The sequence below is a fragment of the Nycticebus coucang genome, chromosome X (genome assembly GCF_027406575.1).
Source record: "Nycticebus coucang isolate mNycCou1 chromosome X, mNycCou1.pri, whole genome shotgun sequence".
NCBI lineage: Eukaryota > Metazoa > Chordata > Mammalia > Primates > Lorisidae > Nycticebus > Nycticebus coucang.
In genome coordinates, this window is record NC_069804.1 from 143,477,966 (window position 1) to 143,500,129 (window position 22,164).

General features: G+C 38.4%; 1 protein-coding gene across 1 annotated transcript in view; it reads left to right on the forward strand.

The window, feature by feature from the left end:
- The window catches only part of IL13RA1 (interleukin 13 receptor subunit alpha 1), a 79,426-nt gene that overhangs the window by 33,175 nt on the left and 24,087 nt on the right, over nucleotides 1-22,164 (forward strand). Inside the window, exons 6-9 of the mRNA XM_053579538.1 lie at nucleotides 166-317; nucleotides 12,164-12,208; nucleotides 12,477-12,609; nucleotides 15,248-15,344. Of these exons, the coding sequence (XP_053435513.1) occupies nucleotides 166-317; nucleotides 12,164-12,208; nucleotides 12,477-12,609; nucleotides 15,248-15,344 (427 nt within the window). The remainder of the gene's footprint in view (nucleotides 1-165; nucleotides 318-12,163; nucleotides 12,209-12,476; nucleotides 12,610-15,247; nucleotides 15,345-22,164) is intronic.

The following is a 22,164-nucleotide window of genomic DNA, read 5'->3' on the forward strand; positions in this document are numbered from 1 at the left end:
TTTATTTTTCTAAGTATTACTGACTCACAATTGGTTGAATCCATGCATACAGAACCCACCAATATGGAGGGCAGACTGTGTGTATGTATGTGTGTGTATGTATGTATGTATGTAATCAAATGAACTGTGGAAGCTAATTTGTAGTGTTTTATTTCTGTCTTTCAGTGAAACCTGATCCTCCACATATTAAAAATCTCTTCTTCCAAAATGATGGCTTACACATACAAGGGGAAAATCCACAGAATTTTATTAGCAGATGCTTATTTTATGAAGTAGAAGTGAATAACAGCCAAACTGAGAGACGTGATGTTTTCTACGTAAGGAAATTTTGTCATTGTTTTTATTTGTATATTTCTCTTTCACTTGAATTTCTTGGCTTGGTGCCCATTGCTCAGTGGTTAGGATGCTGGCCACATACACCGGGGCTGGTGGGTTCGAACCCAACCCAGGCCTGCCAAACAACAATGACAACTACAACAAAATAAATAGCTGGCCTTGTGGTAGGCGCCTGTAGTCCAAGCTACTTGGAAGGCTGAGGCAGGAAAATCACTTAATCCCAAGAGTCTGAGGTTGTTGTGATGCCATGGCACTGTACCAAGGGTGACATAGTTAGACTCTGTCTCAAAAAGAAAAACAAATCCCCTAAAAAAAAAAAAAATTCTTACATTGAAATATCAGTGAAGTATAGCTCTTCCATTTATCACTTTATAATGACAATGATAATGAAGCTTCTTGTCTTGAAATAAGGCATGGTGGAAGATCTGAGGGCTTATGATAGTATTGGCTGCAAGGTTCAAGCCATCCATTTATTCATTTTCTTAACACATTTTTATTAAGCATCTTCCATATACCAAGCACCGTTTTATGTGTTGGTGATAAGGCAGTGAACACCTGAGGGATAAGTTTTTTTTTCCTTCATGAAGCTTACATAATAGAAAATAAATATGTAAATGAACAAGCTAATTTCAGACCATGAGTACTATGAAGAAAATAAAATGGAGTGATGTAGTAGAGTCACTGAGAGAGCCTGAATGACATTTGACATGAGACTAGATTGGTGAGCGGCAGCAAGCCATGTGAAGTTTTGGAGTTACAGGAGACAAGGAATACAAAGACTCTGAGTCAAAGATGAGCTTGGCATGTGTGAGGAAACAGAAAGGAGGCTAATGTGGCTAAAATGTAGTAGGAAAAGATGTCTTAAACGCAGTATGCAGAGATCAGATCAAGTAGACTCTTGGAAGCTCTGATAAGGCCATTTGATTTTCTTGAGCTTTGTGACAACTAAAGTATTCAAATGTGAATAGTCAGTGTTTGTTGGATTATGTACATTTATGTTATTCAGAATCTAACACAAAGCATGGTGAATAGAGGTCCTATGGGATATTGACCAGAACATGGTATAACCTCAGGGCATCAGTCCCATTGTTCCTCTTTAGAGTAGAGGCCACAAACTAGGGCCTCATACATTTTTGTTTGGACCACAAAGTGGGATTTTTTTTTTTTGTTAGATTTGAATTTTTTGCCCAAATTTAAAATCATGGTACTTTAAGAGTATATGTCCATGAGGTGGCGCCTCAAGACCACGAGGACTGCACCATTCGCTTGTTTGCTACCTGCCCGGGCCCTTTATACATTTGAGTTTTAGAGGTGAGATAGATGCTAAGTGTTTTATATCGGCCTTTAAAGGAGCTAGCATCTTTCAGGAGGCAAATTCCTTGGTGCAGTTGTTTTAGTGTATCACGGAACTTACAAAATACTTACAATAAACCAGTGTTGACAGGCTGTAACTCCAGAGGGAGTGACAAAGTCCACACCAGCTCTTGTGGGCATATGTAGATAAATCAAGTTGCTGAAATACAATAATCATCATTAGTACCAGAAATGATGGTATCCCCTTGAAATAACTGCAAAGGTAAAAACAAAGAGTGTCCACATTGAAGGGGGCTAGTGCTTGAATTTTCAACAAAATGAATTATCAGAAAGCTGAAATATAGTTAATTACTCCAGCCTTTACTGGTCTCTCCTGTTTGAAATGATGAGAATATGCTATGTATATCACTCACTTTGCTATTCAATTATGTCCTGCTATTTAGCCTGATCATTCATATATATATATATATGTACCTTTTCTTACCACTAAAAATATAAACTCTTGTAGGAGGATTCTGGTGGTATCTACTTTGTACTGTTACTGCTACCAATAGCAGATAACATGTATTGAGTGATTACTGTGTACTAGTTATTTTGATAAGCACTACATCTGAATTGTCTCATTTAGTCTTCACAATAACCCTAAAGATCTAGGTTATCTTGTCTCCACTTTATACACGAGAAAACTTACTTACTCCTGGGAGGTCACACTTCTAGTAAGTGGTAGAGTCAAATTTGAACCAAGTTCTAACTCCAAAGCATGGATTCATAACTGCTGGAGACCACCTTAATATTTCTTAATAGAATAACCATCATTTATTAAGTGTTTATGAGAACTACAAAGATATTCTTCTGTGTGATTCTAATACAGTAGCTCATAAGAATTCGTGAAATAGATGCTGTTTTAACCTACATTTTATTGAGAAACTGAGACTCAGAGAGGTTAAGTAACTTCTACAAGCCACACTAGCTGTATGACTTTGAAGTCAGTATGATTTCAAAGGTTTTTTGGTCTCCGTGTATTAAACTTTGACTAAAAATAGTTAGTGTAACACCGTGGATATAATCACAATTTAATAAATTCTGATTGAATTGAGTTACTTTTTTAAAAACAAACTTCTGAAGAGAACACACGTACTATGGAAGTTATCTAGCTAAATCAGAACTATAGCCTATTTGGAATTAACTGTGTTTATACACTTGAGTTTAATGTACTCTCTCCTAGCAGATGTTCACCAGCTGCTTCCTCTCTTAAAAGGTCCTCAGCTTCTCCTGTGCTCACTTATTTTGAGCTCTGCTGGCTAGACCTTCCCCCCATTTTTGCAAGACAATTTGAGGAATTATTTTGCCTGGTATTACAGTTAAGAGGGGGAAGTAAGCTGGAACATGAACTGGTGCCATCACTTGGGAGCTGTGGTTAGAGGTAGCTCATGATGGAATCATGAAGAAACAGCCTCCCATCCCTGCAAACTATCTACTTGGTGCTCTGTGCTCTTGTTTTCCTCCTCTCCTGGACTGTCTCCCATATGTATAAATTCCAAAGTGTATCAGCAAGAACAAGAGCCTAGAGACTTAAATATATACATTGATTTGCTGACTTTGGAATTTATACATATGGGAGATAGTCCAGGAGAGGAGGGACATCAATTTGCAACTTAATCTCTCAAGTGATAGTTGACACTTGTGACTCCCCAGCAGGCCTAAGATTCCAAATGACCAGCAAGGGAGTACAGTAGCCCCCAAGTCGCTTTTGTGTATGAAATATCAAAAGAATGGCCTTTCATCATTTGGTTGGCCTTTCAGCTCTTCACAGATGCTAGTGGGAACCATTTAGTGAATGACATTGAATGCCAAAAATAATGGCATGCTAGTTTTTGTTTCATGTTTAAACATCTCTTTGATAGAAGTCGATTATTTAAACTAAGCAACAGATTTTCATGCACTGATTTTTTTGTTCCATTTTTGAAATATTTGCATTAAAGGAAATAATTATTCTCTTTATATCAGACAATAAGTGACTTACATTGTATGGAGTAGAATTTTGCGTTATGTTTTCTTTTCCCCAACCTAGTCATTTTTCATATCTTTTTTTTCTCATCCACTACTGATCTTTTCATTGTCTCTACAGTTTTACCTTTTTCAGAATGTCATATAGTGAGGGTCATACAGCATATAAGCATTTAGCCTTTTCAAATTGGCTTCTTCATCCATTTTTAATTGGGTCATCATGTTGCTATTGAGTTGTAACTGTTCTTTAATATTCTAGATAATTGGTCCATTATCATGTATATGATTTACAAATGCATTTTTCGTATCTTATACTCTAAGGAGACTGGTCTCTCCCTCTCGTTTAAAAAAAGTTTTACTGATGTCTATAATACACTATAGAAAAACTACACAAATCATAATGTGTAGCTCAATGATTTTTCACAGATGATTTTTTACCTATGAAACCAGTATCCCTTCCAGGCATTATTCTCCCAAAGAGCAACTACTATCCTGACTTCTAAATCCCATAGATGCATTTTGTTTCTACGTCTAAAACTTTCTATAAATGGAGTTATGTGGGGTCAACTTTTTTGTGTGTCTGCCTTCTTTCACTCAACATTGCATTTATGATTCACCAATATTGCTTCCTGGAGTTGTAGATGGTTAGTTCTCATTGCATTCATTCCATTAAGTTTGTCTCTTGGTGCCTATGTGCATACATTTCTGTTGAGAATATATATAGGCACATATGGGTCATAAGGTTATATATGATTGTCTGTAGTAGATAATAACAGTTTTTCTATGTGATTGTGCCAATTTACACTACTAAGCAGAAATTGAGAGTTCTAGATGCTTCACATCTTCACCAACACTTAGTATTGCCTGGTAGGTGTGTATTGATGTCTTATGGATTACATTTGCATTTCCCTGATGACCAGTGAAGTCGAGCACTTTTTTTTTTTTTTTTTTTTTTTTTAATTTTTTTATTAAATCATAAGTGTATACAATGATATGATTATGGGGCATCATACACTCACTTCATAAACCATTTGACACATTTTTATCCCAGTGGTTAACATAGCCTTTCCGGCGTTATCTCAGTTACTGTGCCAAAACATTTATATTCTACATTTACCAAGTTTCGCAAATACCCCTGTAATATGCACCACAGGTGTGATCCCACCGATTCCCCTCCCTCTACCCACCCCCCCCTTTCCCACTTCCCCCTATTGTTAAGTTGTAGCTGGGTTATAGCTTTCATGTGAGAGTCCCAAATTAGTTTCATAGTAGGGCTGTGTACATTGGGTATTTTTTCTTCCATTCTTGGGATACTTTACTAAGAAGAATATGTTCCAGCTCCATCCATGTAAACATGAAAGAGGTAAAGTCTCCATCTTTCTTTAAGGCTGCATAGTATTCCATGGTATACATATACCACAATTTATTAATCCATTCGTGGATCGATGGGCACTTCGGCTTTTTCCATGACTTAGCAATTATGAATTGGGCTGCAATAAACATTCTGGTACAAATATCTTTGTTATGTTGTGATTTTTGGTCTTCTGGGTATATGCCCAGCAGAGGAATTACAGGATTGAATGGCAGATCTATTTTTAGATCTCTGAGTGTTCTCCATATATCCCTCCAAAAGGAATGTATTAATTTGCATTCCCACCAGCAGTGCAGAAGTGTTCCCTTTTCTCCGCATCCACGCCAACATCTCTGGTCTTGAGATTTTGTGATATAGGCTAGTCTCATTGGAGTTAGATGATATCTCAAAGTAGTTTTGATTTGCATTTCTCTGATGATTAAAGATGATGAGCATTTTTTCATATGTCTGAAGGCCGTGCGCCTGTCTTCTTCAGAGAAGTTTCTCTTCAAATCCCTTGCCCAGCCTGCGATGGGATCCCTTGTTTTTTTCTTGCTGATGCGTTTGAGTTCTCTGTGGATTCTGGTTATTAAACCTTTGTCAGAGTTATACCCTGCAAATATCTTCTCCCATTCTGAGGGCTGTCTGCTTGCTCTGCTTACTGTGTTCTTAGCTGTGCAGAAGCTTTTTAGTTTGATCAAGTCCCAGTAGTGTATTTTTGAAGCTGCTTCAATTGCCCGGGGGGTTCTCCTCATGAAATACTCACCCAGACCAATTTCTTCAAGGGTTTTCCCTGCATTCTCCTCTAGTATTTTTATAGTTTCATGTCTTAAGTTTAAATCTTTAATCCAATGAGAGTCTATCTTAGTTAATGGTGAAAGGTGTGGGTCTAATTTCAGTCTTCTGCAGGTTGCCAGCCAGTTCACCCAGCACCATTTGTTAAATAGGGAATCTTTTCCCCACTGAATGTTTTTAATTGGCTTGTCAAAAATCAAATAGCGGTAAGTAGCTGGATTCATCTCTTGGTTCTCTATTCTATTCCAGATATCTACTTCTCTGTTTTTGTGCCAATACCATGCTGTTTTGATCACTATCGATTTGTAGTAAAGTCTGAGGTCTGGTAGTGTGATTCCTCCTGTTTTGTTTTTATTTCTGAGTAATGTCTTGGCTATTCGAGGTTTTTTCTGATTCCATATAAAACGAAGTAATGTTTTTTCAAGATCTTTAAAATATGACAGTGGAGCTTTAATAGGGAGCGCGTTGAAAGTATATATTGCTTTGGGTAGTATGGACATTTTGATAATGTTGATTCTTCCTAGCCATGAGCATGGTATGTTTTTCCATTTGTTAACATTTTCAGCTATTTCTTTTCTTAGAGTTTCATAGTTCTCTTTATAGAGATCTTTCACGTCTTTTGTTAGGTAAATTCCCAAATATTTCATCTTCTTTGGCACTACTGTGAATGGGATAGAGTCCTTAACTGCTTTTTCAATTTGACTGTTGTTGGTGTATATAAAGGCTACTGATTTATGAATGTTGATTTTGTAACCTGAGACGCTGCTGTATTCCTTGATCACTTCTAGGAGTTTTGTAGTAGAGTCCCTAGTGTTTTCCAGATACACAATCATATCATCTGCGAAGAGCGAGAGTTTGATCTCTTCTGACCCTATATGGATACCCTTGATCGCCTTTTCTTCCCTAATTGCGGTGGCTAAAACTTCCATTACAATGTTGAAAAGCAATGGAGACAATGGGCAGCCTTGTCTGGTTCCTGATCTGAGTGGAAATGATTCCAATTTAACTCCATTCAATATGATATTGGCTGTGGGTTTGCTGTAGATAGCCTCTATCAGTTTAAGAAAAGTCCCTTCTAGACCAATTTTCTTGAGTGTTCTGATCATGAAGGGATGCTGGATATTATCAAAAGCTTTTTCTGCATCAATTGAGAGAATCATATGGTCTTTGTTTTTTAATTTGTTTATGTGCTGAATTACATTTATAGATTTACGTATATTGAACCAGCCTTGAGACCCTGGGATAAAACCAACTTGGTCATGATGTATAATTTGTTTGATGTGTTGCTGGATTCTGTTTGTTAGGATCTTGTTGAATATTTTTGCATCTATATTCATTAGTGATATTGGTCTATAATTTTCTTTTCTTGTTGGGTCTTTTCCTGGTTTGGGGATCAGGGTGATATTTGCTTCATAGAACGTGTTGGGTAGTCTTCCTTCTTTTTCTACATTTTGGAACAGGTTGAGTAATATAGGTACTAATTCCTCTTTAAAGGTTTGGTAGAATTCTGACGTGAAACCATCTGGTCCCGGGCTTTTCTTTTTAGGGAGGTTTTGTATAGTTGATGCTATTTCTGAACTTGATATGGGTCTGTTCAACATTTCCACTTGATTCTGGTTAAGTCTTGGAAGGTGGCGTGCTTCCAAGTATCGGTCTATTTCCTTCAGATTTTCATATTTCTGAGAATAAAGTTTCTTGTAATATTCATTAAGGATTTTTTGGATTTCTGATGAGTCTGTGGTTATTTTGTCTTTGTTGTTTCTGATTGATGATATTAGAGATTTTACTCTTTTTTTCCTGATTAGGTTGGCCAGAGGTTTATCTATTTTATTGACCTTTTCAAAAAACCAGCTTTTTGATTTATTGATCTGTTGTATTATTCTTTTGTTTTCAATTTCATTTAATTCTGCTCTAATTTTGATTATTTCTTTTCTTCTACTGGGTTTGGGGTTGGAATGTTCTTCCTTTTCCAGTTGCGTGAGATGTCCCATTAAGTTGTTAACTTCCTCTCTTTCCGTTCTCTTGAGGAAGGCTTGCAGTGCTATAAATTTCCCTCTTAGAACTGCCTTTGCAGTGTCCCAGAGGTTCTGATAGCTTGTGTCTTCATTGTCATTTTGTTCCAAAAAATTGGTGATTTCTTTCTTAATCTCATCTCTGACCCAGCTATCATTCAGCATAAGGTTATTTAACTTCCATGTTTTTGTATGGGTATGCAGATTCCTGTTGTTACTCAATTCAAGTTTTATTCCATGATGGTCCGAGAAGATGCACGGAATAATTTCTATTCCTTTAAATTTACTGAGGTTAGACTTGTGACCTAAAATGTGATCAATTTTGGAGTAAGTTCCGTGGGCTGATGAGAAGTATGTGTATTCAGTTTTGTTGGGATGAAATGTTCTGTAGATGTCTGCTAAATCTAAATATTGGATGGTTAGGTTTAAATCTAAGATTTCTTTGCTCAGCTTCTTTCTGGAGGATCGATCCAACACTGCCAAGGGAGTGTTGAAATCTCCAACGATTATGGAGCTGGAGGAAATCAAGTTACTCATGTCTGTTAGAGTTTCTCTTATAAATTGAGGTGCATTCTGGTTGGGTGCATAGATATTAATAATTGAGATCTCGTCATATTGAGTATTACCCTTAACAAATATGAAGTGACCATTCTTGTCCTTCCTTACTTTTGATGGTTTAAAGCCTACTGTATCTGCAAATAAAATTGCAACACCTGCTTTTTTCTGATTACCATTTGCCTGAAATATGGATGACCATCCTTTCACCCTGAGTCTGTATTTGTCTTTTAAGTTGAGATGTGACTCTTGTATGCAACAAATATCTGGCTTAAGTTTTTGTATCCAGTCAGCTAACCTATGCCTCTTTAGAGGACAGTTTAAGCCATTCACATTGATGGAGAGTAAGGATAAGTCTGGTGGAATTTTGGGTATCGAGTTTTTCAAAGGTCCAGTGGACATTTTTAATCCTTTCGCCAGTGTGGCAGTTGGAGTTTGATCCGAAGTTTCTGAGTGAGTTTACTTTTGTGGTATAGGATTGGGTTGGTCATTGTGGAGGATAGGTCTGAGAACATCCTGAAGAGCTGGTTTACTTATGGCAAATTTTTTCAACATATGAATGTCATTGAAGTATTTAATTTCTCCATCATAGATGAAACTCAGTTTAGCTGGATACAAGATCCTGGGTTGAAAGTTTTTTTGCTTTAGGAGATTAAAAGTTGATGACCAGCCTCTTCTTGCTTGAAAAGTTTCAGCAGAGAGATCTGCAGTTATTCTAATATTCTTACCTTTGTACGTTATAGTTTTCTTTCGCCGGGCTGCTTTGAGAATCTTCTCTTTCATGTTAACTTTAGTGAAGCTAATTATGATATGTCTGGGAGATGGCTTTTTGGGGTTGAATCGTGCTGGGGTTCTGAAGCTGTCTGCTATCTGAATTTCAGATTCTCTAGGCATGTCTGGAAAATTTTCTTTCATAATTTCATGTAGAAGGGCCTCTGTGCCCTTGGCTGCCACGTCATCAGCCTCCGAAATTCCTATAACCCTTATGTTATGTTTTTTCGAATTATCTGAGAGCTCTCTGAGTGAGTGATCCGTTTTTGCTCTCCATTTCTCTTCCTCTTTGAGAGATTGGGAGCGTTCGAAGACTTTATCTTCAATGTCAGAAATCCTTTCTTCTGCTTGCTCCATTCTGTTACTGAGGGATTCTACTGTATTTTTCATATCTTTGAGGGCTGTAAGTTCTTGTTTCAGTGTGTCTAAGTCTTTGGTGGTTTTGTCTTTAAATTCGTTAAATTCTTGAGACAGTTTTTGAATTTCTCCACGAATTCCTAATTCCATTTTATTAATCTTGTCTGCAAACCAAATTCTGAATTCGACTTCTGACATCTCAGCCAGTTGTTTATGAATGGGATCTTCAATCACATCTGCCGTATCTTTTCTTGGGGGGGTTGATCTATTCTGGTTATTCATGTTACCAGAGTTTTTCCGCTGATTCCGCCCCATGGTTTACTCCCTTTGGTTTTTCCCCTGGGGTTTTATCGAGGGCCCGTACAGTGTTGTGGCCTGAGAAACTGGGGCCCTGTCTGGTGTGGTGGAGCAAAGTGGTTCTGTCTTGTTTTCAGCTGGTTTCTGTTCTATCCTATTGCAACTTCTACTCTGGCTTGAAGTCTCAGCTGTGTGGAAAAATCAGCAATTAAGTCACCCCGCCTGCCCACCTCTGGCCCCAGTTGGAAAAGGAGAATCAAACCTTCCTACAATCGCACACCCAGGGCACCACCTGAAAAGTCCTCAGTCTATTAGCCCAGTTCAAAAGGTCCGAATCAACTGTCTCAATCGGCACTTGTCTCAGGTGGGAGGGTTCAAGAGGTCTCTGGGAACTGGATCACAGGGGCCTGGTGACTCCTCTGAGACAGCTCACTCCAGTGCAGCGTGGAGTCAGGAGGAGCCACCCCGCAAACAGAGCAGTCTGGGAAGGTTGACGTCTCCTTCCCCACTTTGCCCCTCCGTCGGACCCAGTCACTGGTATCTCTGCAGATGGCTAACCCAGTTGCCTGCAGTGAACAGACACTCCAGGGGTTTGCACCTGCCTGAATCGCGAGGAAGTCTGCCAGGCCCCCGCAGACTGCCGCTATCTAGCAGGAGGAGATGGGGCCTGACATCTTTGAGTGTTTGATGCAGGTGATGGGAAGGAGGTGTTCACTCAGGCTTAGCCCCGTCCCTGATGGATGCTGCTAACAGAACAGAACAGAACAGACAACTTTGTGAGGTTCTGTCTCTGTTCCTGTCGTCGCCTACAGGAGACGGGCTGTTTTGAGTTCAAACGTCCTTGCTGCTGGAGAATTGCGTCTGAACACCTCTCTGGGTCGGCCCCGCCCTGGAGGCTTCTGGGTTTGTGAGTCGTGACACAGGTGGCCTCCTCTGGTTGCCCAGGGAGACAGGGGGTGTGGCCTCAGAATATCCAGAAGTGAGCGTTCTTTTGTTTGCGTCCTTGTGATCACAACTTGCCTCAGCGGTGTTGATGTGCGTTCTTCAGCCTTCTCTCTTGGTGAGGCTCAAGTCCACCAGGATACTTACTAAATTCCTGTCCCTTAACTCTCCTTCTGGACGGGAGCCTTTGTTGAAAGCTGGCTTCAGTCCGCCATCTTGTCTCCTGAACCTCGAGCACTTTTTAATATGTTGATTGGCAGTTTGCATATTCTCTTGTGACATGCCTGTTCCAAGTCTTTTGGGTTGTCTGTCTTTTCCTTATTAATTTGTAGGGGAAAAATATACATGCAAGGTATTTGTCAGAAACGGCAAATATAGGCTGGGCATAGCCGTTCATGCCTATAATCCTAGTATTCTGGGAGGCCAAGGCAGAATAAGCATTTGAGCCCAGAAGTTCAAGATCAGCCTGAACAACATATCAAGAACCCGTCTCTAGGGCAGCTGTAGCTCAGTGGATAGGGCGTCAGCCACATATATCCAGGCTGGCGGGTTCAAACCCGGCCCAGGCCAGCTAAACAATAATGACAACTGCAACAAAAAAATATAGCTGAGCGTTGTGGCAGGTGCCTGTGGTCCCAGCTACTTGGGAGGCTGAGGCCAAAGAATCACTTAAACCCAAGAGTTAGAGGTTGCTGTGAGCTGTGATGCCATGGCACTCTACCCAGGGAAACATAGTGAGATTCTGTCTCAACAACAACAACAAAAAGAACCTATTCTCTACAAAAAATTAAAAATAAAATTAACTAGGTGTGGTGGTACATATCTGTGGTCCCAGCTTCTTGGGAGGAGTTTTAGGTTGCTGTGAGCTATGATGATGCCACTGTACTCTAACCCAGGCAACAAAGCAAGACTTTGTGTGAAAAAATAATTGCAAATATATTTTAACATTCTATATATTGCCTGTTTATTTCCCTAATAGGGTATAATTTGATGAATAAAAGTTTTTTTTTTTAATTTTAACATAGATGACTTTATAAAAATTTTTCCTTTATGGTTAATGTGTTTTTTTTTTTTTTTTTTAATCCTAAGAAATATTTTTCTTCTTCCAAATCATAAAGATGTTCTCCTACATTTTCCTCTGAAAGCTTGCTGTGTTTACTTATTTGTTTACTTTATCTTTTACATTTAGATCTGCAGTATATCTGGAATTGATTTTATGAATAGTGTGAGGAAGAAGTTAAGGTTCTTTTTTCCCCATATGGATATGTAATTGACCCAGCACCACTTATTAAAGAAAGCCAACCTTTTTTATTCTATCTGGTCATCTTTTAATGGTATAAAAGGAAAGCTTGTTAGAAATGGTTAAATGATATAAAATGTGTTTTTTAAAATTGGGGACTTGTTCATTTTGATTTCTATTTTCCAGGTTGAAGAGGCTAGATGTCAGAATTCAGAATTTGAGAGAAATGAGGTCAGTAAGTTCAACATTAGCTATTTGGGCTTAGACTCAGAGTAATTGGGAGTGGGGCAGAGCAAGCATAGTGTAAATTTGAGAAAAACAAACTACTTTGTTCTATGGTTTATTGCCAACTATTTTTCAGGAGTCAAAGTCAGATAATTTGTATTGCAATCCAAGTCTTAATCATATACAGAATTTGGCAGATAATTATATTATGATTCAATAACAAGGAAAGCAAATAAACTGATAATATTCCTTGTGTTTTTATTTTATATCTAAGGATACATTTTGCTTCATGGTCCCTGGTGTTCTTCCTGATGCTTTGAACACAGTCAGAGTAAGAGTTAAAACAAATAAGTTATGCTATGAGGATAGCAACATCTGGAGTAATTGGAGTCAAGAGATGAGTATAGGTAAGAGAACAGGATTTCATTAAAATTTAAAACATTGATGCTTGGAAACTTAACTGAAGCAGAAAATAGACTGGGGAAAGGAATTGTCATGGTTTTTTGATGTCAGCCAAAGAATATTTACAATTGAAATTTATTTTCTGTTCCATCACTGTCAAATCACCAAGGGTTAATTTACGATATACAGCTCAGGAAAACCACAATCCAAATGATGTTATTCTCTCCTCTATCCCATCTCCACCTTGATATCAGTATATCAAGTTATACTGATAACTTGAACAAAAATATAGAAGGCAGGAATAATCAAAGTGCAGATTGTACAATGTTAGAAGACTGTCCTATGTGCTGATACTCAAGAGTGGGTCAATGACTTTGTCGGCATTTAATAGAGATAAACTTCTATCTAGGTTTGAAAAACATCATTTATTAATTGAAAGACTGAGCAAGGCAGGCTCAAGTACAAGATTATAAAGACCTATGCTTTATGGATGTCTATGTTGCAGGGTAAGGTAAAGGGCTTTATTTGACTTTAAATTCAATGTAGCTCTACATTGGAACCTTAAATATCCCTAAAAGGCATACACAGTCTTAAAAAGCAGTGATGGTGCCATACCTAGAGTAAGGGAATGCCGCTGGGTGGGGCACGGTAGTCTGGTCACATCAGAAGAGTGCAGTAATTCCATTCTGAGCACCACATTGAAGGAGATGCCTTGGTAGACCAGAATCTATCCTCGAAAGGGTAATTAGGAGGAAGAATCTTCAAACTTCATGAGAAACAATTGATGAAGGAACCTGAAGGAGTCCTGATTGCTGAATTCTAATATTCGAGGTATTGTCAAGTAGAAGACGGAATAGGCTTTCCCTTGTGTGGTTCCAGGGGGAATTATATATTAGTAGAACCAACTTGAAAACTTTTAAAATAGCTATCTAAGAGTCAGAGAGACAGGTTGTTGAGATAGTTAATTTCCTACTAATGGAGAGGCTAACCAAGTTGTGTACAAGGCATGATTGTATTGGTTTATTTATTGCTGTGTAACAAATTATTCCAAAGTTAAACAACTTAACACATGTTTATCATCCAACAGTGTCTATAGATCAGGAATCTAGTCACAGCTTAGCTAGAAGTCTCATAAGGTTGCTGTTAAGCTTCTACTAGGACTGCATTCTCATCTGAATACTTGACTGGGGCTAACAAATCCACTTCAAGTTCACTCATGTAGTTGTTGGAAAGCCGCATTATCTCCCAAAAAGACAAGTTTACAAGTTCTATCCCCTAGTAGAATGTGATCTTCTTTGGAAATAGGGTTTTTGCAGATATAATCAAGTTAAAATGAGGTCATACCGGATTAGAGTGGACCCTCAATCTAATGATTCATATCCTTATAAGAAGAGGAGAGTATACACACAGACACACAAACACACAGGGAAGAAGGCCATATGAAGACAGAGGCAGAGACTGGGGTGATGGAGCTACAACCAATAAACACCAAGGATTCACAGAAGCCAGCAGAAGCTAGGGAGAGGCAAAGAGGGATTCTTCTCTAGAGCCTTCAGTGGGAGCATGGCCCTGCCAACATCTTGATTTTGCACTTCTAGCCTCCAGAAACTTGAGAGGGTAAACTTTTCTTGTTTTAAGCCACCCAATTTGTAGTAATTTGTTGCAACAGCTCTGGAAAACTAGAATGGAAGATTCCCTTAGTTCTTGCCACTTGAACCTCCCCACAGGACTACCTCCTGACATGGAAGCTGGCTTCCCTGAGTGACTGATCCAAGTAAGAAAGAGTGTATGAGAAAATACTCAATATGGTACAACCATGGTCTTTTATAGCCTAACCTTGTAAATGATATCCCATTACTACTGCTGCTCTATTATCTAGAAGAGCCCATAAGTCGAGCCCATGCTCAAGGGAGGGGATTGCACAAGGGTGTGAATATGAGGAGGCAAGAATCAATCTTAATGGCTGTCTAAAACAATGGTGCTAGGCCCTGATGTTTTCTAGATGTTCTTGCCCTAGTGGGAAAAATGAATGTATAAATAGATAAATGAAATTCTATGAGTTAGGTGTAACAAGACAGCCAAGCTTTGGAATTGGACAGTGCTATATTTGAGGCCTGACTCTATCATTTATTAAATGTTTCTGGATGACCTATTGAACCTCTCTGATCTTTATCCTTCTCATCTGTATAAATGGGAGATTGTCTATAGCATTGATATAAGTATGTAAAAATCACATCATATGGTACCAGACCTATAGTAGGTTAAAGAATCGTAGTAGTAGTAGTTGTTGTTATCATTATTTTGGCATTTTATAGTGGTAAGTAATCATTAGGGAAAGGTAGTCACTGTTAATGAGATGACATATTTACTAATTATAACATCATTGTTAATAATGTCTAAAATTATTTAAAGATAGCCTGATTTCAGTTAATCTTTAAGATGTTTGCTCACTCAGGGAATTTCAGGCACCAGAATGGGACTTTTGTTTTAGCTATTAAGACAAGATATATGAAGACTTTTGGAAAATGGATTGGGTAGGGAGGGGAGATATTTGTGATCTCAGTAGCTAAGGGAATTGTTGCTTGGTTTATTACTAAAAGGATTTTACTTTTCATGTTTTTCTGTTTACTTTTCATTATTCAGGTAAGAAGCCCAATCCTACATTCTACATAACCATGTTACTCATCATTCCAGTCATCATTGCAGGTGCAATCATAGTCCTTCTGCTTTACCTAAAAAGGTAAGGCCGCTGCCCTGGCAGGTTTTATGGTTTCTGCTAGTCTGGTTGCTATGGTTCTTACTCTTTGTGCTAGTGTTTTATGTTTGCCCAGTGTATTAGAAGCATTTTGGCCATACATGGCTTTTGGTAGCATGACGTGGCAAAGAAGTATTTTGTCCATTTCTGGTGAAGAAAGTTTTGGATTAGTTTCCTAGGGCTGTGCTCAAGCATTGCTCCCTTTGTATAGGTTTAGGATTGTCAAATAGGCCCTATGTTCAATATACTCTTTCAGATGTCTAATTTATCAACAGTAACTCATGGAGTCAAGTTTAGAAATGGAGACCATTACTAAGGAAATGACTTGTCTGGTATTAAAGCAAAGCAGATTACTACCTAATGCTATAGGGAAGAGAAGTTCACCAAATATGGTACTCATTCCTTGAGAATGTTTTATTTTCTCTATTTCCCTATAGGGACTATTATTTGCTCTTGCAGTAAATACCTAAGATTGGAATAATGTTATTAAACTGGATCCAGAACCAATGTTTTATCATTATTTCAACATTTATTCGAGATACATATTTTTTTCCTCTGAGTATCTTTTTTTTTTTAATTTTTTTTTTTTTTTTTTTTTGCAGTTTCTGGCCGGGGCCGGGTTTGAACCCGCCACCTCCAGCATATGGGGCCAGTGCTCTACTCCTTTGAGTCACAGGCGCTGCCTGAGTATCTTTTTTAAAAATTTTTTTATTGAGTCATAAACACATAGATTATGTATACATTAATGCATTTATGGAGTACAGTGTGCTGATTTTAAATACAATTTTGAATGCTTACATCAAACTAGTTAATATACATATTTTGAGTGTCTATTTATGTGCTGGGCACTGTTCTAAGTACTGGGGTTACTGAAGTGAATATAAAGTCCCTGTGTACAATGAAACTCAAAGTAAAAGAACAAGCCATTCAGATATTCAAGAAGAGAGCATTCCAGGCCTAGGGACCAGCAAGTGCAAAGGCCCTGAGGTTGGAATGAACTGGTTGTATCTGGCTGGACTAGAGTGTGCAAGATGGAGTGTGGCAGGAGGTGAGGCTGGAGAGGTTGACCAGATACACACCGGGCATAGCAAGGAACTGAGATTTTATTCTAAACATGATAGGGAATATTGAAGAGTTGTTTTGTTTTGTTTTGTTTTTGAGACACGGTCTCACTTTGTCACCCTTGGTAGAGTGTCCTGGTGTCATAGCTCACAGCAACCTCAAACTCCTGGGCTTAAGCAATTCTCTCACCTCAGGGGGGACTATAGGTGCCCACCACAATACCCGGCTATTTTTAAAGATGGTGTCTCGCTCTGGCTTAGGCCGGTCTCGAACCTGTGAGTTCAGGCAATCCACCTGCCTGGGCCTCCCAAGTGCTGTGATTACAGGCGTGAGCCACTGCGCCTAGTTCATTGGAGAGTTTTAAGCCAGGGAGGATGTCATCTGATTTATTCTTTAAAGATCTTTGTAGCCAGGCCTGGTGGCTCACATAAAGAATGTGAAAGAGAAGGGGACAAAAGACCACACCCTGGGAAATGAGGCACATCGACCAAAGGATGCTATAAGATTCAAAAATAGTAGAGAAGTAAGAAAGGAAAAGGCAAAGAGGGATTTACTTTGTCCTCAGAATTTTTTTAAGATTATACACCATCTAGGCTATTAAAAGTATAACACCATTGGGGCTAGGGAGCAAGATGGTGGCCGAGTAACAGCTTCCTTGCATCTGGGCACCGTGAGTCTGGGGAGATAGGACTCCAGGCATCTCTGGATGGTGAGATCTGCCTATAATCATCCTTGTGAGGATACAGGGAGTCAGCAAGAGACTTCTGGACCCCAAGAGGAGGACTAAAACAGTGGAAAACCGGCAAGTGGTCGTGTGTGTTCAATCGGTCTAAACCTGCCAGTAACTGCATGAGAACTTAAAGAGCAAGAAGAAGTGAAAGGAAAATTAGGGCAAGGAAACAGATAAAAGAAATCACTCATGAGGAAGAATCAGCAGAAAACTCCAGGCAACATGAAGAGCCAGTCCAGAACAACCCCGCCAAGGGACCATGAGGTAGCTACTGCAGAGGATTCCACCTATAAAGAAATGTTAGGAATGACAGAAAGGGAATTTAGAATACACATGATGAAAACAATGAAAGAAATGATGGAAACAATAAAGGAAACTGCTAATAAAGTGGAAAACAACCAAAAGGAAATCCAAAACCGGAATAAAATAAGAGATGAACGATATGAAGAATATAGAAAGGATATAGCAGAGCTGAAGGAACTGAAACAGTCAATTAGGGAACTTAAAGATGCAATGGAAAGTATCAGCAACAGGTTAGACCATGCAGAAGAAAGAATTTCAGAGGTAGAAGACAAAGTTCTTGAGATAACTCAGATAGTAAAAGAGGCAGAAAAGAAGAGAGAGAAAGCAGAACGTTCACTGTCAGAATTATGGGACTTTATGAAGCGTTCCAACATACGAATTATAGGAATCCCAGAAGGGGAAGAAGAATGCCCCAGAGGAATGGAAGCCATACTAGAGAATATTATAAAAGAAAATTTCCCAAATATCGCAAAAGATTCTGACACACTGCTTTCAGAGGGATATCAGACCCCACGTCGCCTCAACTGTAACAGAGCTTCTCCAAGACACATTGTGATGAACCTGTCCAAAGTCAAGACAAAAGAAACGATTCTGCAAGCTGCCAGGAGTAAGCACCAGTTGACCTACAGGGGCAAATCCATCAGAATGACCGCAGACTTCTCTAATGAAACTTTCCAAGCAAGAAGACAATGGTCATCTACCTTTAATCTACTTAAACAGAACAGTTTCCAGCCCAGAATTCTGTACCCTGCTAAGCTAAGCTTTAAAATTGACGGAGAAATCAAATCATTTACGGATATACAAACATTGAGAAAATTCGCCACAACAAAACCAGCTCTACAGGAAATACTTCAACCTGTTCTACACTCTGACCATCACAATGGATCAGCAGCAAAGTAAGAACTTAGAAATCAAAGGACAGAACCTAACCTCCACACTGATGCAAAAGACAAAACTAAGCAATGGACTCTCACCAAATAAGACGAATAGAATACTACCACACTTATCAATTATCTCAATAAATGTTAATGGCTTGAATTCCCCACTGAAGAGACATAGATTGGCTGACTGGATTAAAAAACACAAGCCATCCATCTGCTGTCTGCAAGAAACACACCTGGCTTCAAAAGACAAATTAAAACTCCGAGTCAAGGGTTGGAAGACAATTTTTCAGGCAAATGGAATTCAGAAGAAAAGAGGAGTTGCAATCTTATTTTCAGATTCATGTGGATTTAAAGCAACTACAGTCAAAAAAGACAAAGATGGTCAGTTTATATTGGTCAAGGGAAAAATACAACAAGAAGACATTTCAATTCTAAATATTTATGCATCCAATTTAAATGCTCCCAGATTCTTGAAACAGACCTTACTCAGTCTGAGCAATATGATATCTGCTAATACCATAATAACAGAGGACTTTAACACTCCTCTTACAGAGCTGGACAGATCCTCTAAACAGAAATTAAACAAAGATATAAGAGATTTAAATGAGACCCTAGAATAACTGTGCTTGATAGACGCATATATAACACTCCATCCCAAAGATAAAGAATATACATTCTTCTCATCACCCCATGGAACATTCTCCAAAATTGATCATATCCTGGGACACAAAACAAATATCAACAGAATCAAAATAATTGAAATTTTACCTTGTATCTTCTCAGACCATAAGGCACTAAAGGTGGAACTCAACTCTAACAAAAACGCTCAACCCCACACAAAGGCATGGAAATTAAACAATCTTCTGTTGAATAACAGATGGGTGCAGGAAGAAATAAAACAGGAATTCATTAACTTCCTTGAGCATAACAACAATGAAGACACAAGCTACCAAAACCTGTGGGATACTGCAAAAGCAGTTTTGAGAGGAAAATTTATCGCTTTAGATGCCTACATTCGAAAAACAGAAAGAGAGCACATCAACAATCTCACAAGCCATCTTATGGAATTGGAAAAAGAAGAACAATCTAAGCCTAAACTCAGTAGAAGAAAAGAAATATCCAAAATCAAATCAGAGATCAATGAAATTGAAAACAAAAGAATCATTCAGGAAATTAATGAATCAAGGAGTTGGTTTTTTGAAAAAATAAATAAAATAGATAAACCATTGGCCAGACTAACTAGAAATAGAAAAGTAAAATCTCTAGTAACCTCAATCAGAAATGATAAAGGGGAAATAACAACTGATCCCACAAAGATATAAGAGATCATCTCTTAATACTACCAGAAACTCTATGCCCAGAAATTTGACAATGTGAAGGAAATGGATCAATATTTGGAATCACACCCTCTCCCTAGACTTAGCCAGGAAGAAATAGAGCTCCTGAACAGACCAATTTCAAGCACTGAGATCAAAGAAACAATAAAAAATCTTCCAACCAAAAAATGCCCTGGTCCAGATGGCTTCACACCAGAATTCTATCAAACCTCCAAGGAAGAGCTTATTCCTGTACTGCAGAAATTATTCCAAAAAATTGAGGAAGAAGGAATCTTCCCCAACACATTCCATGAAGCAAACGTCACCCTGATACCAAAACCAGGAAAAGACCCAATCAAAAAGGAGAATTTCAGACCAATCTCACTCATGAATATAGTGAGATTATAGTGCAAAAATTCTCAACAAAATCCTAGCCAATGGATTACAGCTTATCATCAAAAAAGTCATTCATCATGATCGAGTAGGCTTCATCCCAGGGATGCAAGGCTGGTTTAACATACGCAAGTCCATAAACGTTATCCACCATATTAACAGAGACAAAAATAAAGATCATAGGATCCTCTTAATAGGTGCAGAAAAAGCATTTGATAAAATCCAGCATCCTTTTCTAATTAGAACACTGAAGAGTATAGGCATAGGTGGCACATTTCTAAAACTGATTGAAGCTATCTATGACAAACCCACAGCCAATATTTTACTGAATGGAGTAAAACTGAAAGCTTTTCCTCTTAGAACTGGAACCAGACAAGGTTGTCCTCTGTCACCTTTACTATTCAACATAGTGCTGGAAGTTCTAGCCAATACAATTAGGCAAGACAAAGAAATAAAGGGAACCCAAATGGGAGCAGAGGAGGTCAAACTCTCCCTCTTTGCTGACGACATGATCTTATACTTAGAGAATCCCAAAGACTCAACCACAAGACTCCTAGAAGTCATCAAAAAATACAGTAATGTTTCAGGATATAAAATCAATGTCCACAAGTCAGTAGCCTTGTATACGCCAGTAACAGTCAAGATGAGAAGCTAATTAAGGACACAACTCCCTTCACCATAGTTTCAAAGAAAATGAAATACCTAGGAATGTATCTAATGAAGGAGGTGAAGGACCTCTATAAAGAAAATTATGAAATCCTAAGAAAGGAAATAGCAGAGGACATTAACAAATGGAAGAACATACCATGCTCATGGATGGGAAGAATCAACATTGTTAAAATGTCTATACTTCCCAAAGCAATCTACCTATTTAATGCCATTCCTATCAAAATACCAACATCGTACTTTCAAGATTTGGAAAAAATGATTCTGCGTTTTGTATGGAACCAGAAAAAACCCCGTATAGCTAAGGCAGTTCTTAGTAATAAAAATAAAGCTGGGGGCATCAGCATACCAGATTTCAGTCTGTACTACAAAGCCATAGTGGTCAAGACAGCATGGTACTGGCACAAAAATAGAGACATAGACACTTGGAATCAAATTGAAAACCAAGAAATGAAACTAACATCTTACAACCACCTAATCTTCGATAAACCAAACAAGAACATACCTTGGGGGAAAGACTCCCTATTCAATAAGTGGTGTTGGGAGAACTGGATGTCTCCCAACTGTAAAAGACTGAAACTGGACCCACACCTTTCCCCACTCACAAAAATTGATTCAAGATGGATAAAGGACTTAAATTTAAGGCATGAAACAATAAAAATCCTCCAAGAAAGCATAGGAAAAACACTGGAAGATATTGGCCTAGGGAAAGACTTCATGAAGAAGACTGCCATGGCAATTGCAACAACAACAAAAATAAACAAATGGGACTTCATTAAACTGAAAAGCTTCTGTACAGCTAAGGAGACAACAACCAAAGCAAAGAGACAACCTACAGAATGGGAAAGGATATTTGCATATTTTCAATCAGACAAAACCTTGATAACTATGATCTATAGAGAACTCAAATTAATCCACATGAAAAAAGCTAACAATCCCATATATCAATGGGCAAGAGACATGAATAGAGCCTTCTCTAAAGATGACAGACAAATGGCTAACAAACATATGAAAAAATGTTCATCATCTCTATATATTAGAGAAATGCAAATCAAAACAACCATGAGATATCATCTAACCCCAGTGAGAATGGTCCACATCACAAAATCTCAAAACTCCAGATGCTGGCGTGGATGTGGAGAGAAGGGAACACTTTTACACTGCTGGTGGGACTGCAAACTAGTACAACCTTTCTTAAGGAAGTATGGAGAAACCTCAAAGCACTCAACCTAGACCTCCCCTTTGATCCTGCAATCCCATTACTGGGCATCTACCCAAAAGGAAAAAAATCCTTTTATCATAAGGACACTTGTACTAGACTGTTTATTGCAGCTCAATTTACAATCGCCAAGATGTGGAAACAGCCTAAATGCCCACCAACCCAGGAATGGATTAACAAGCTGTGGTATATGTATACCATGGAATACTATTGAGCCATTAAAAAAAAATGG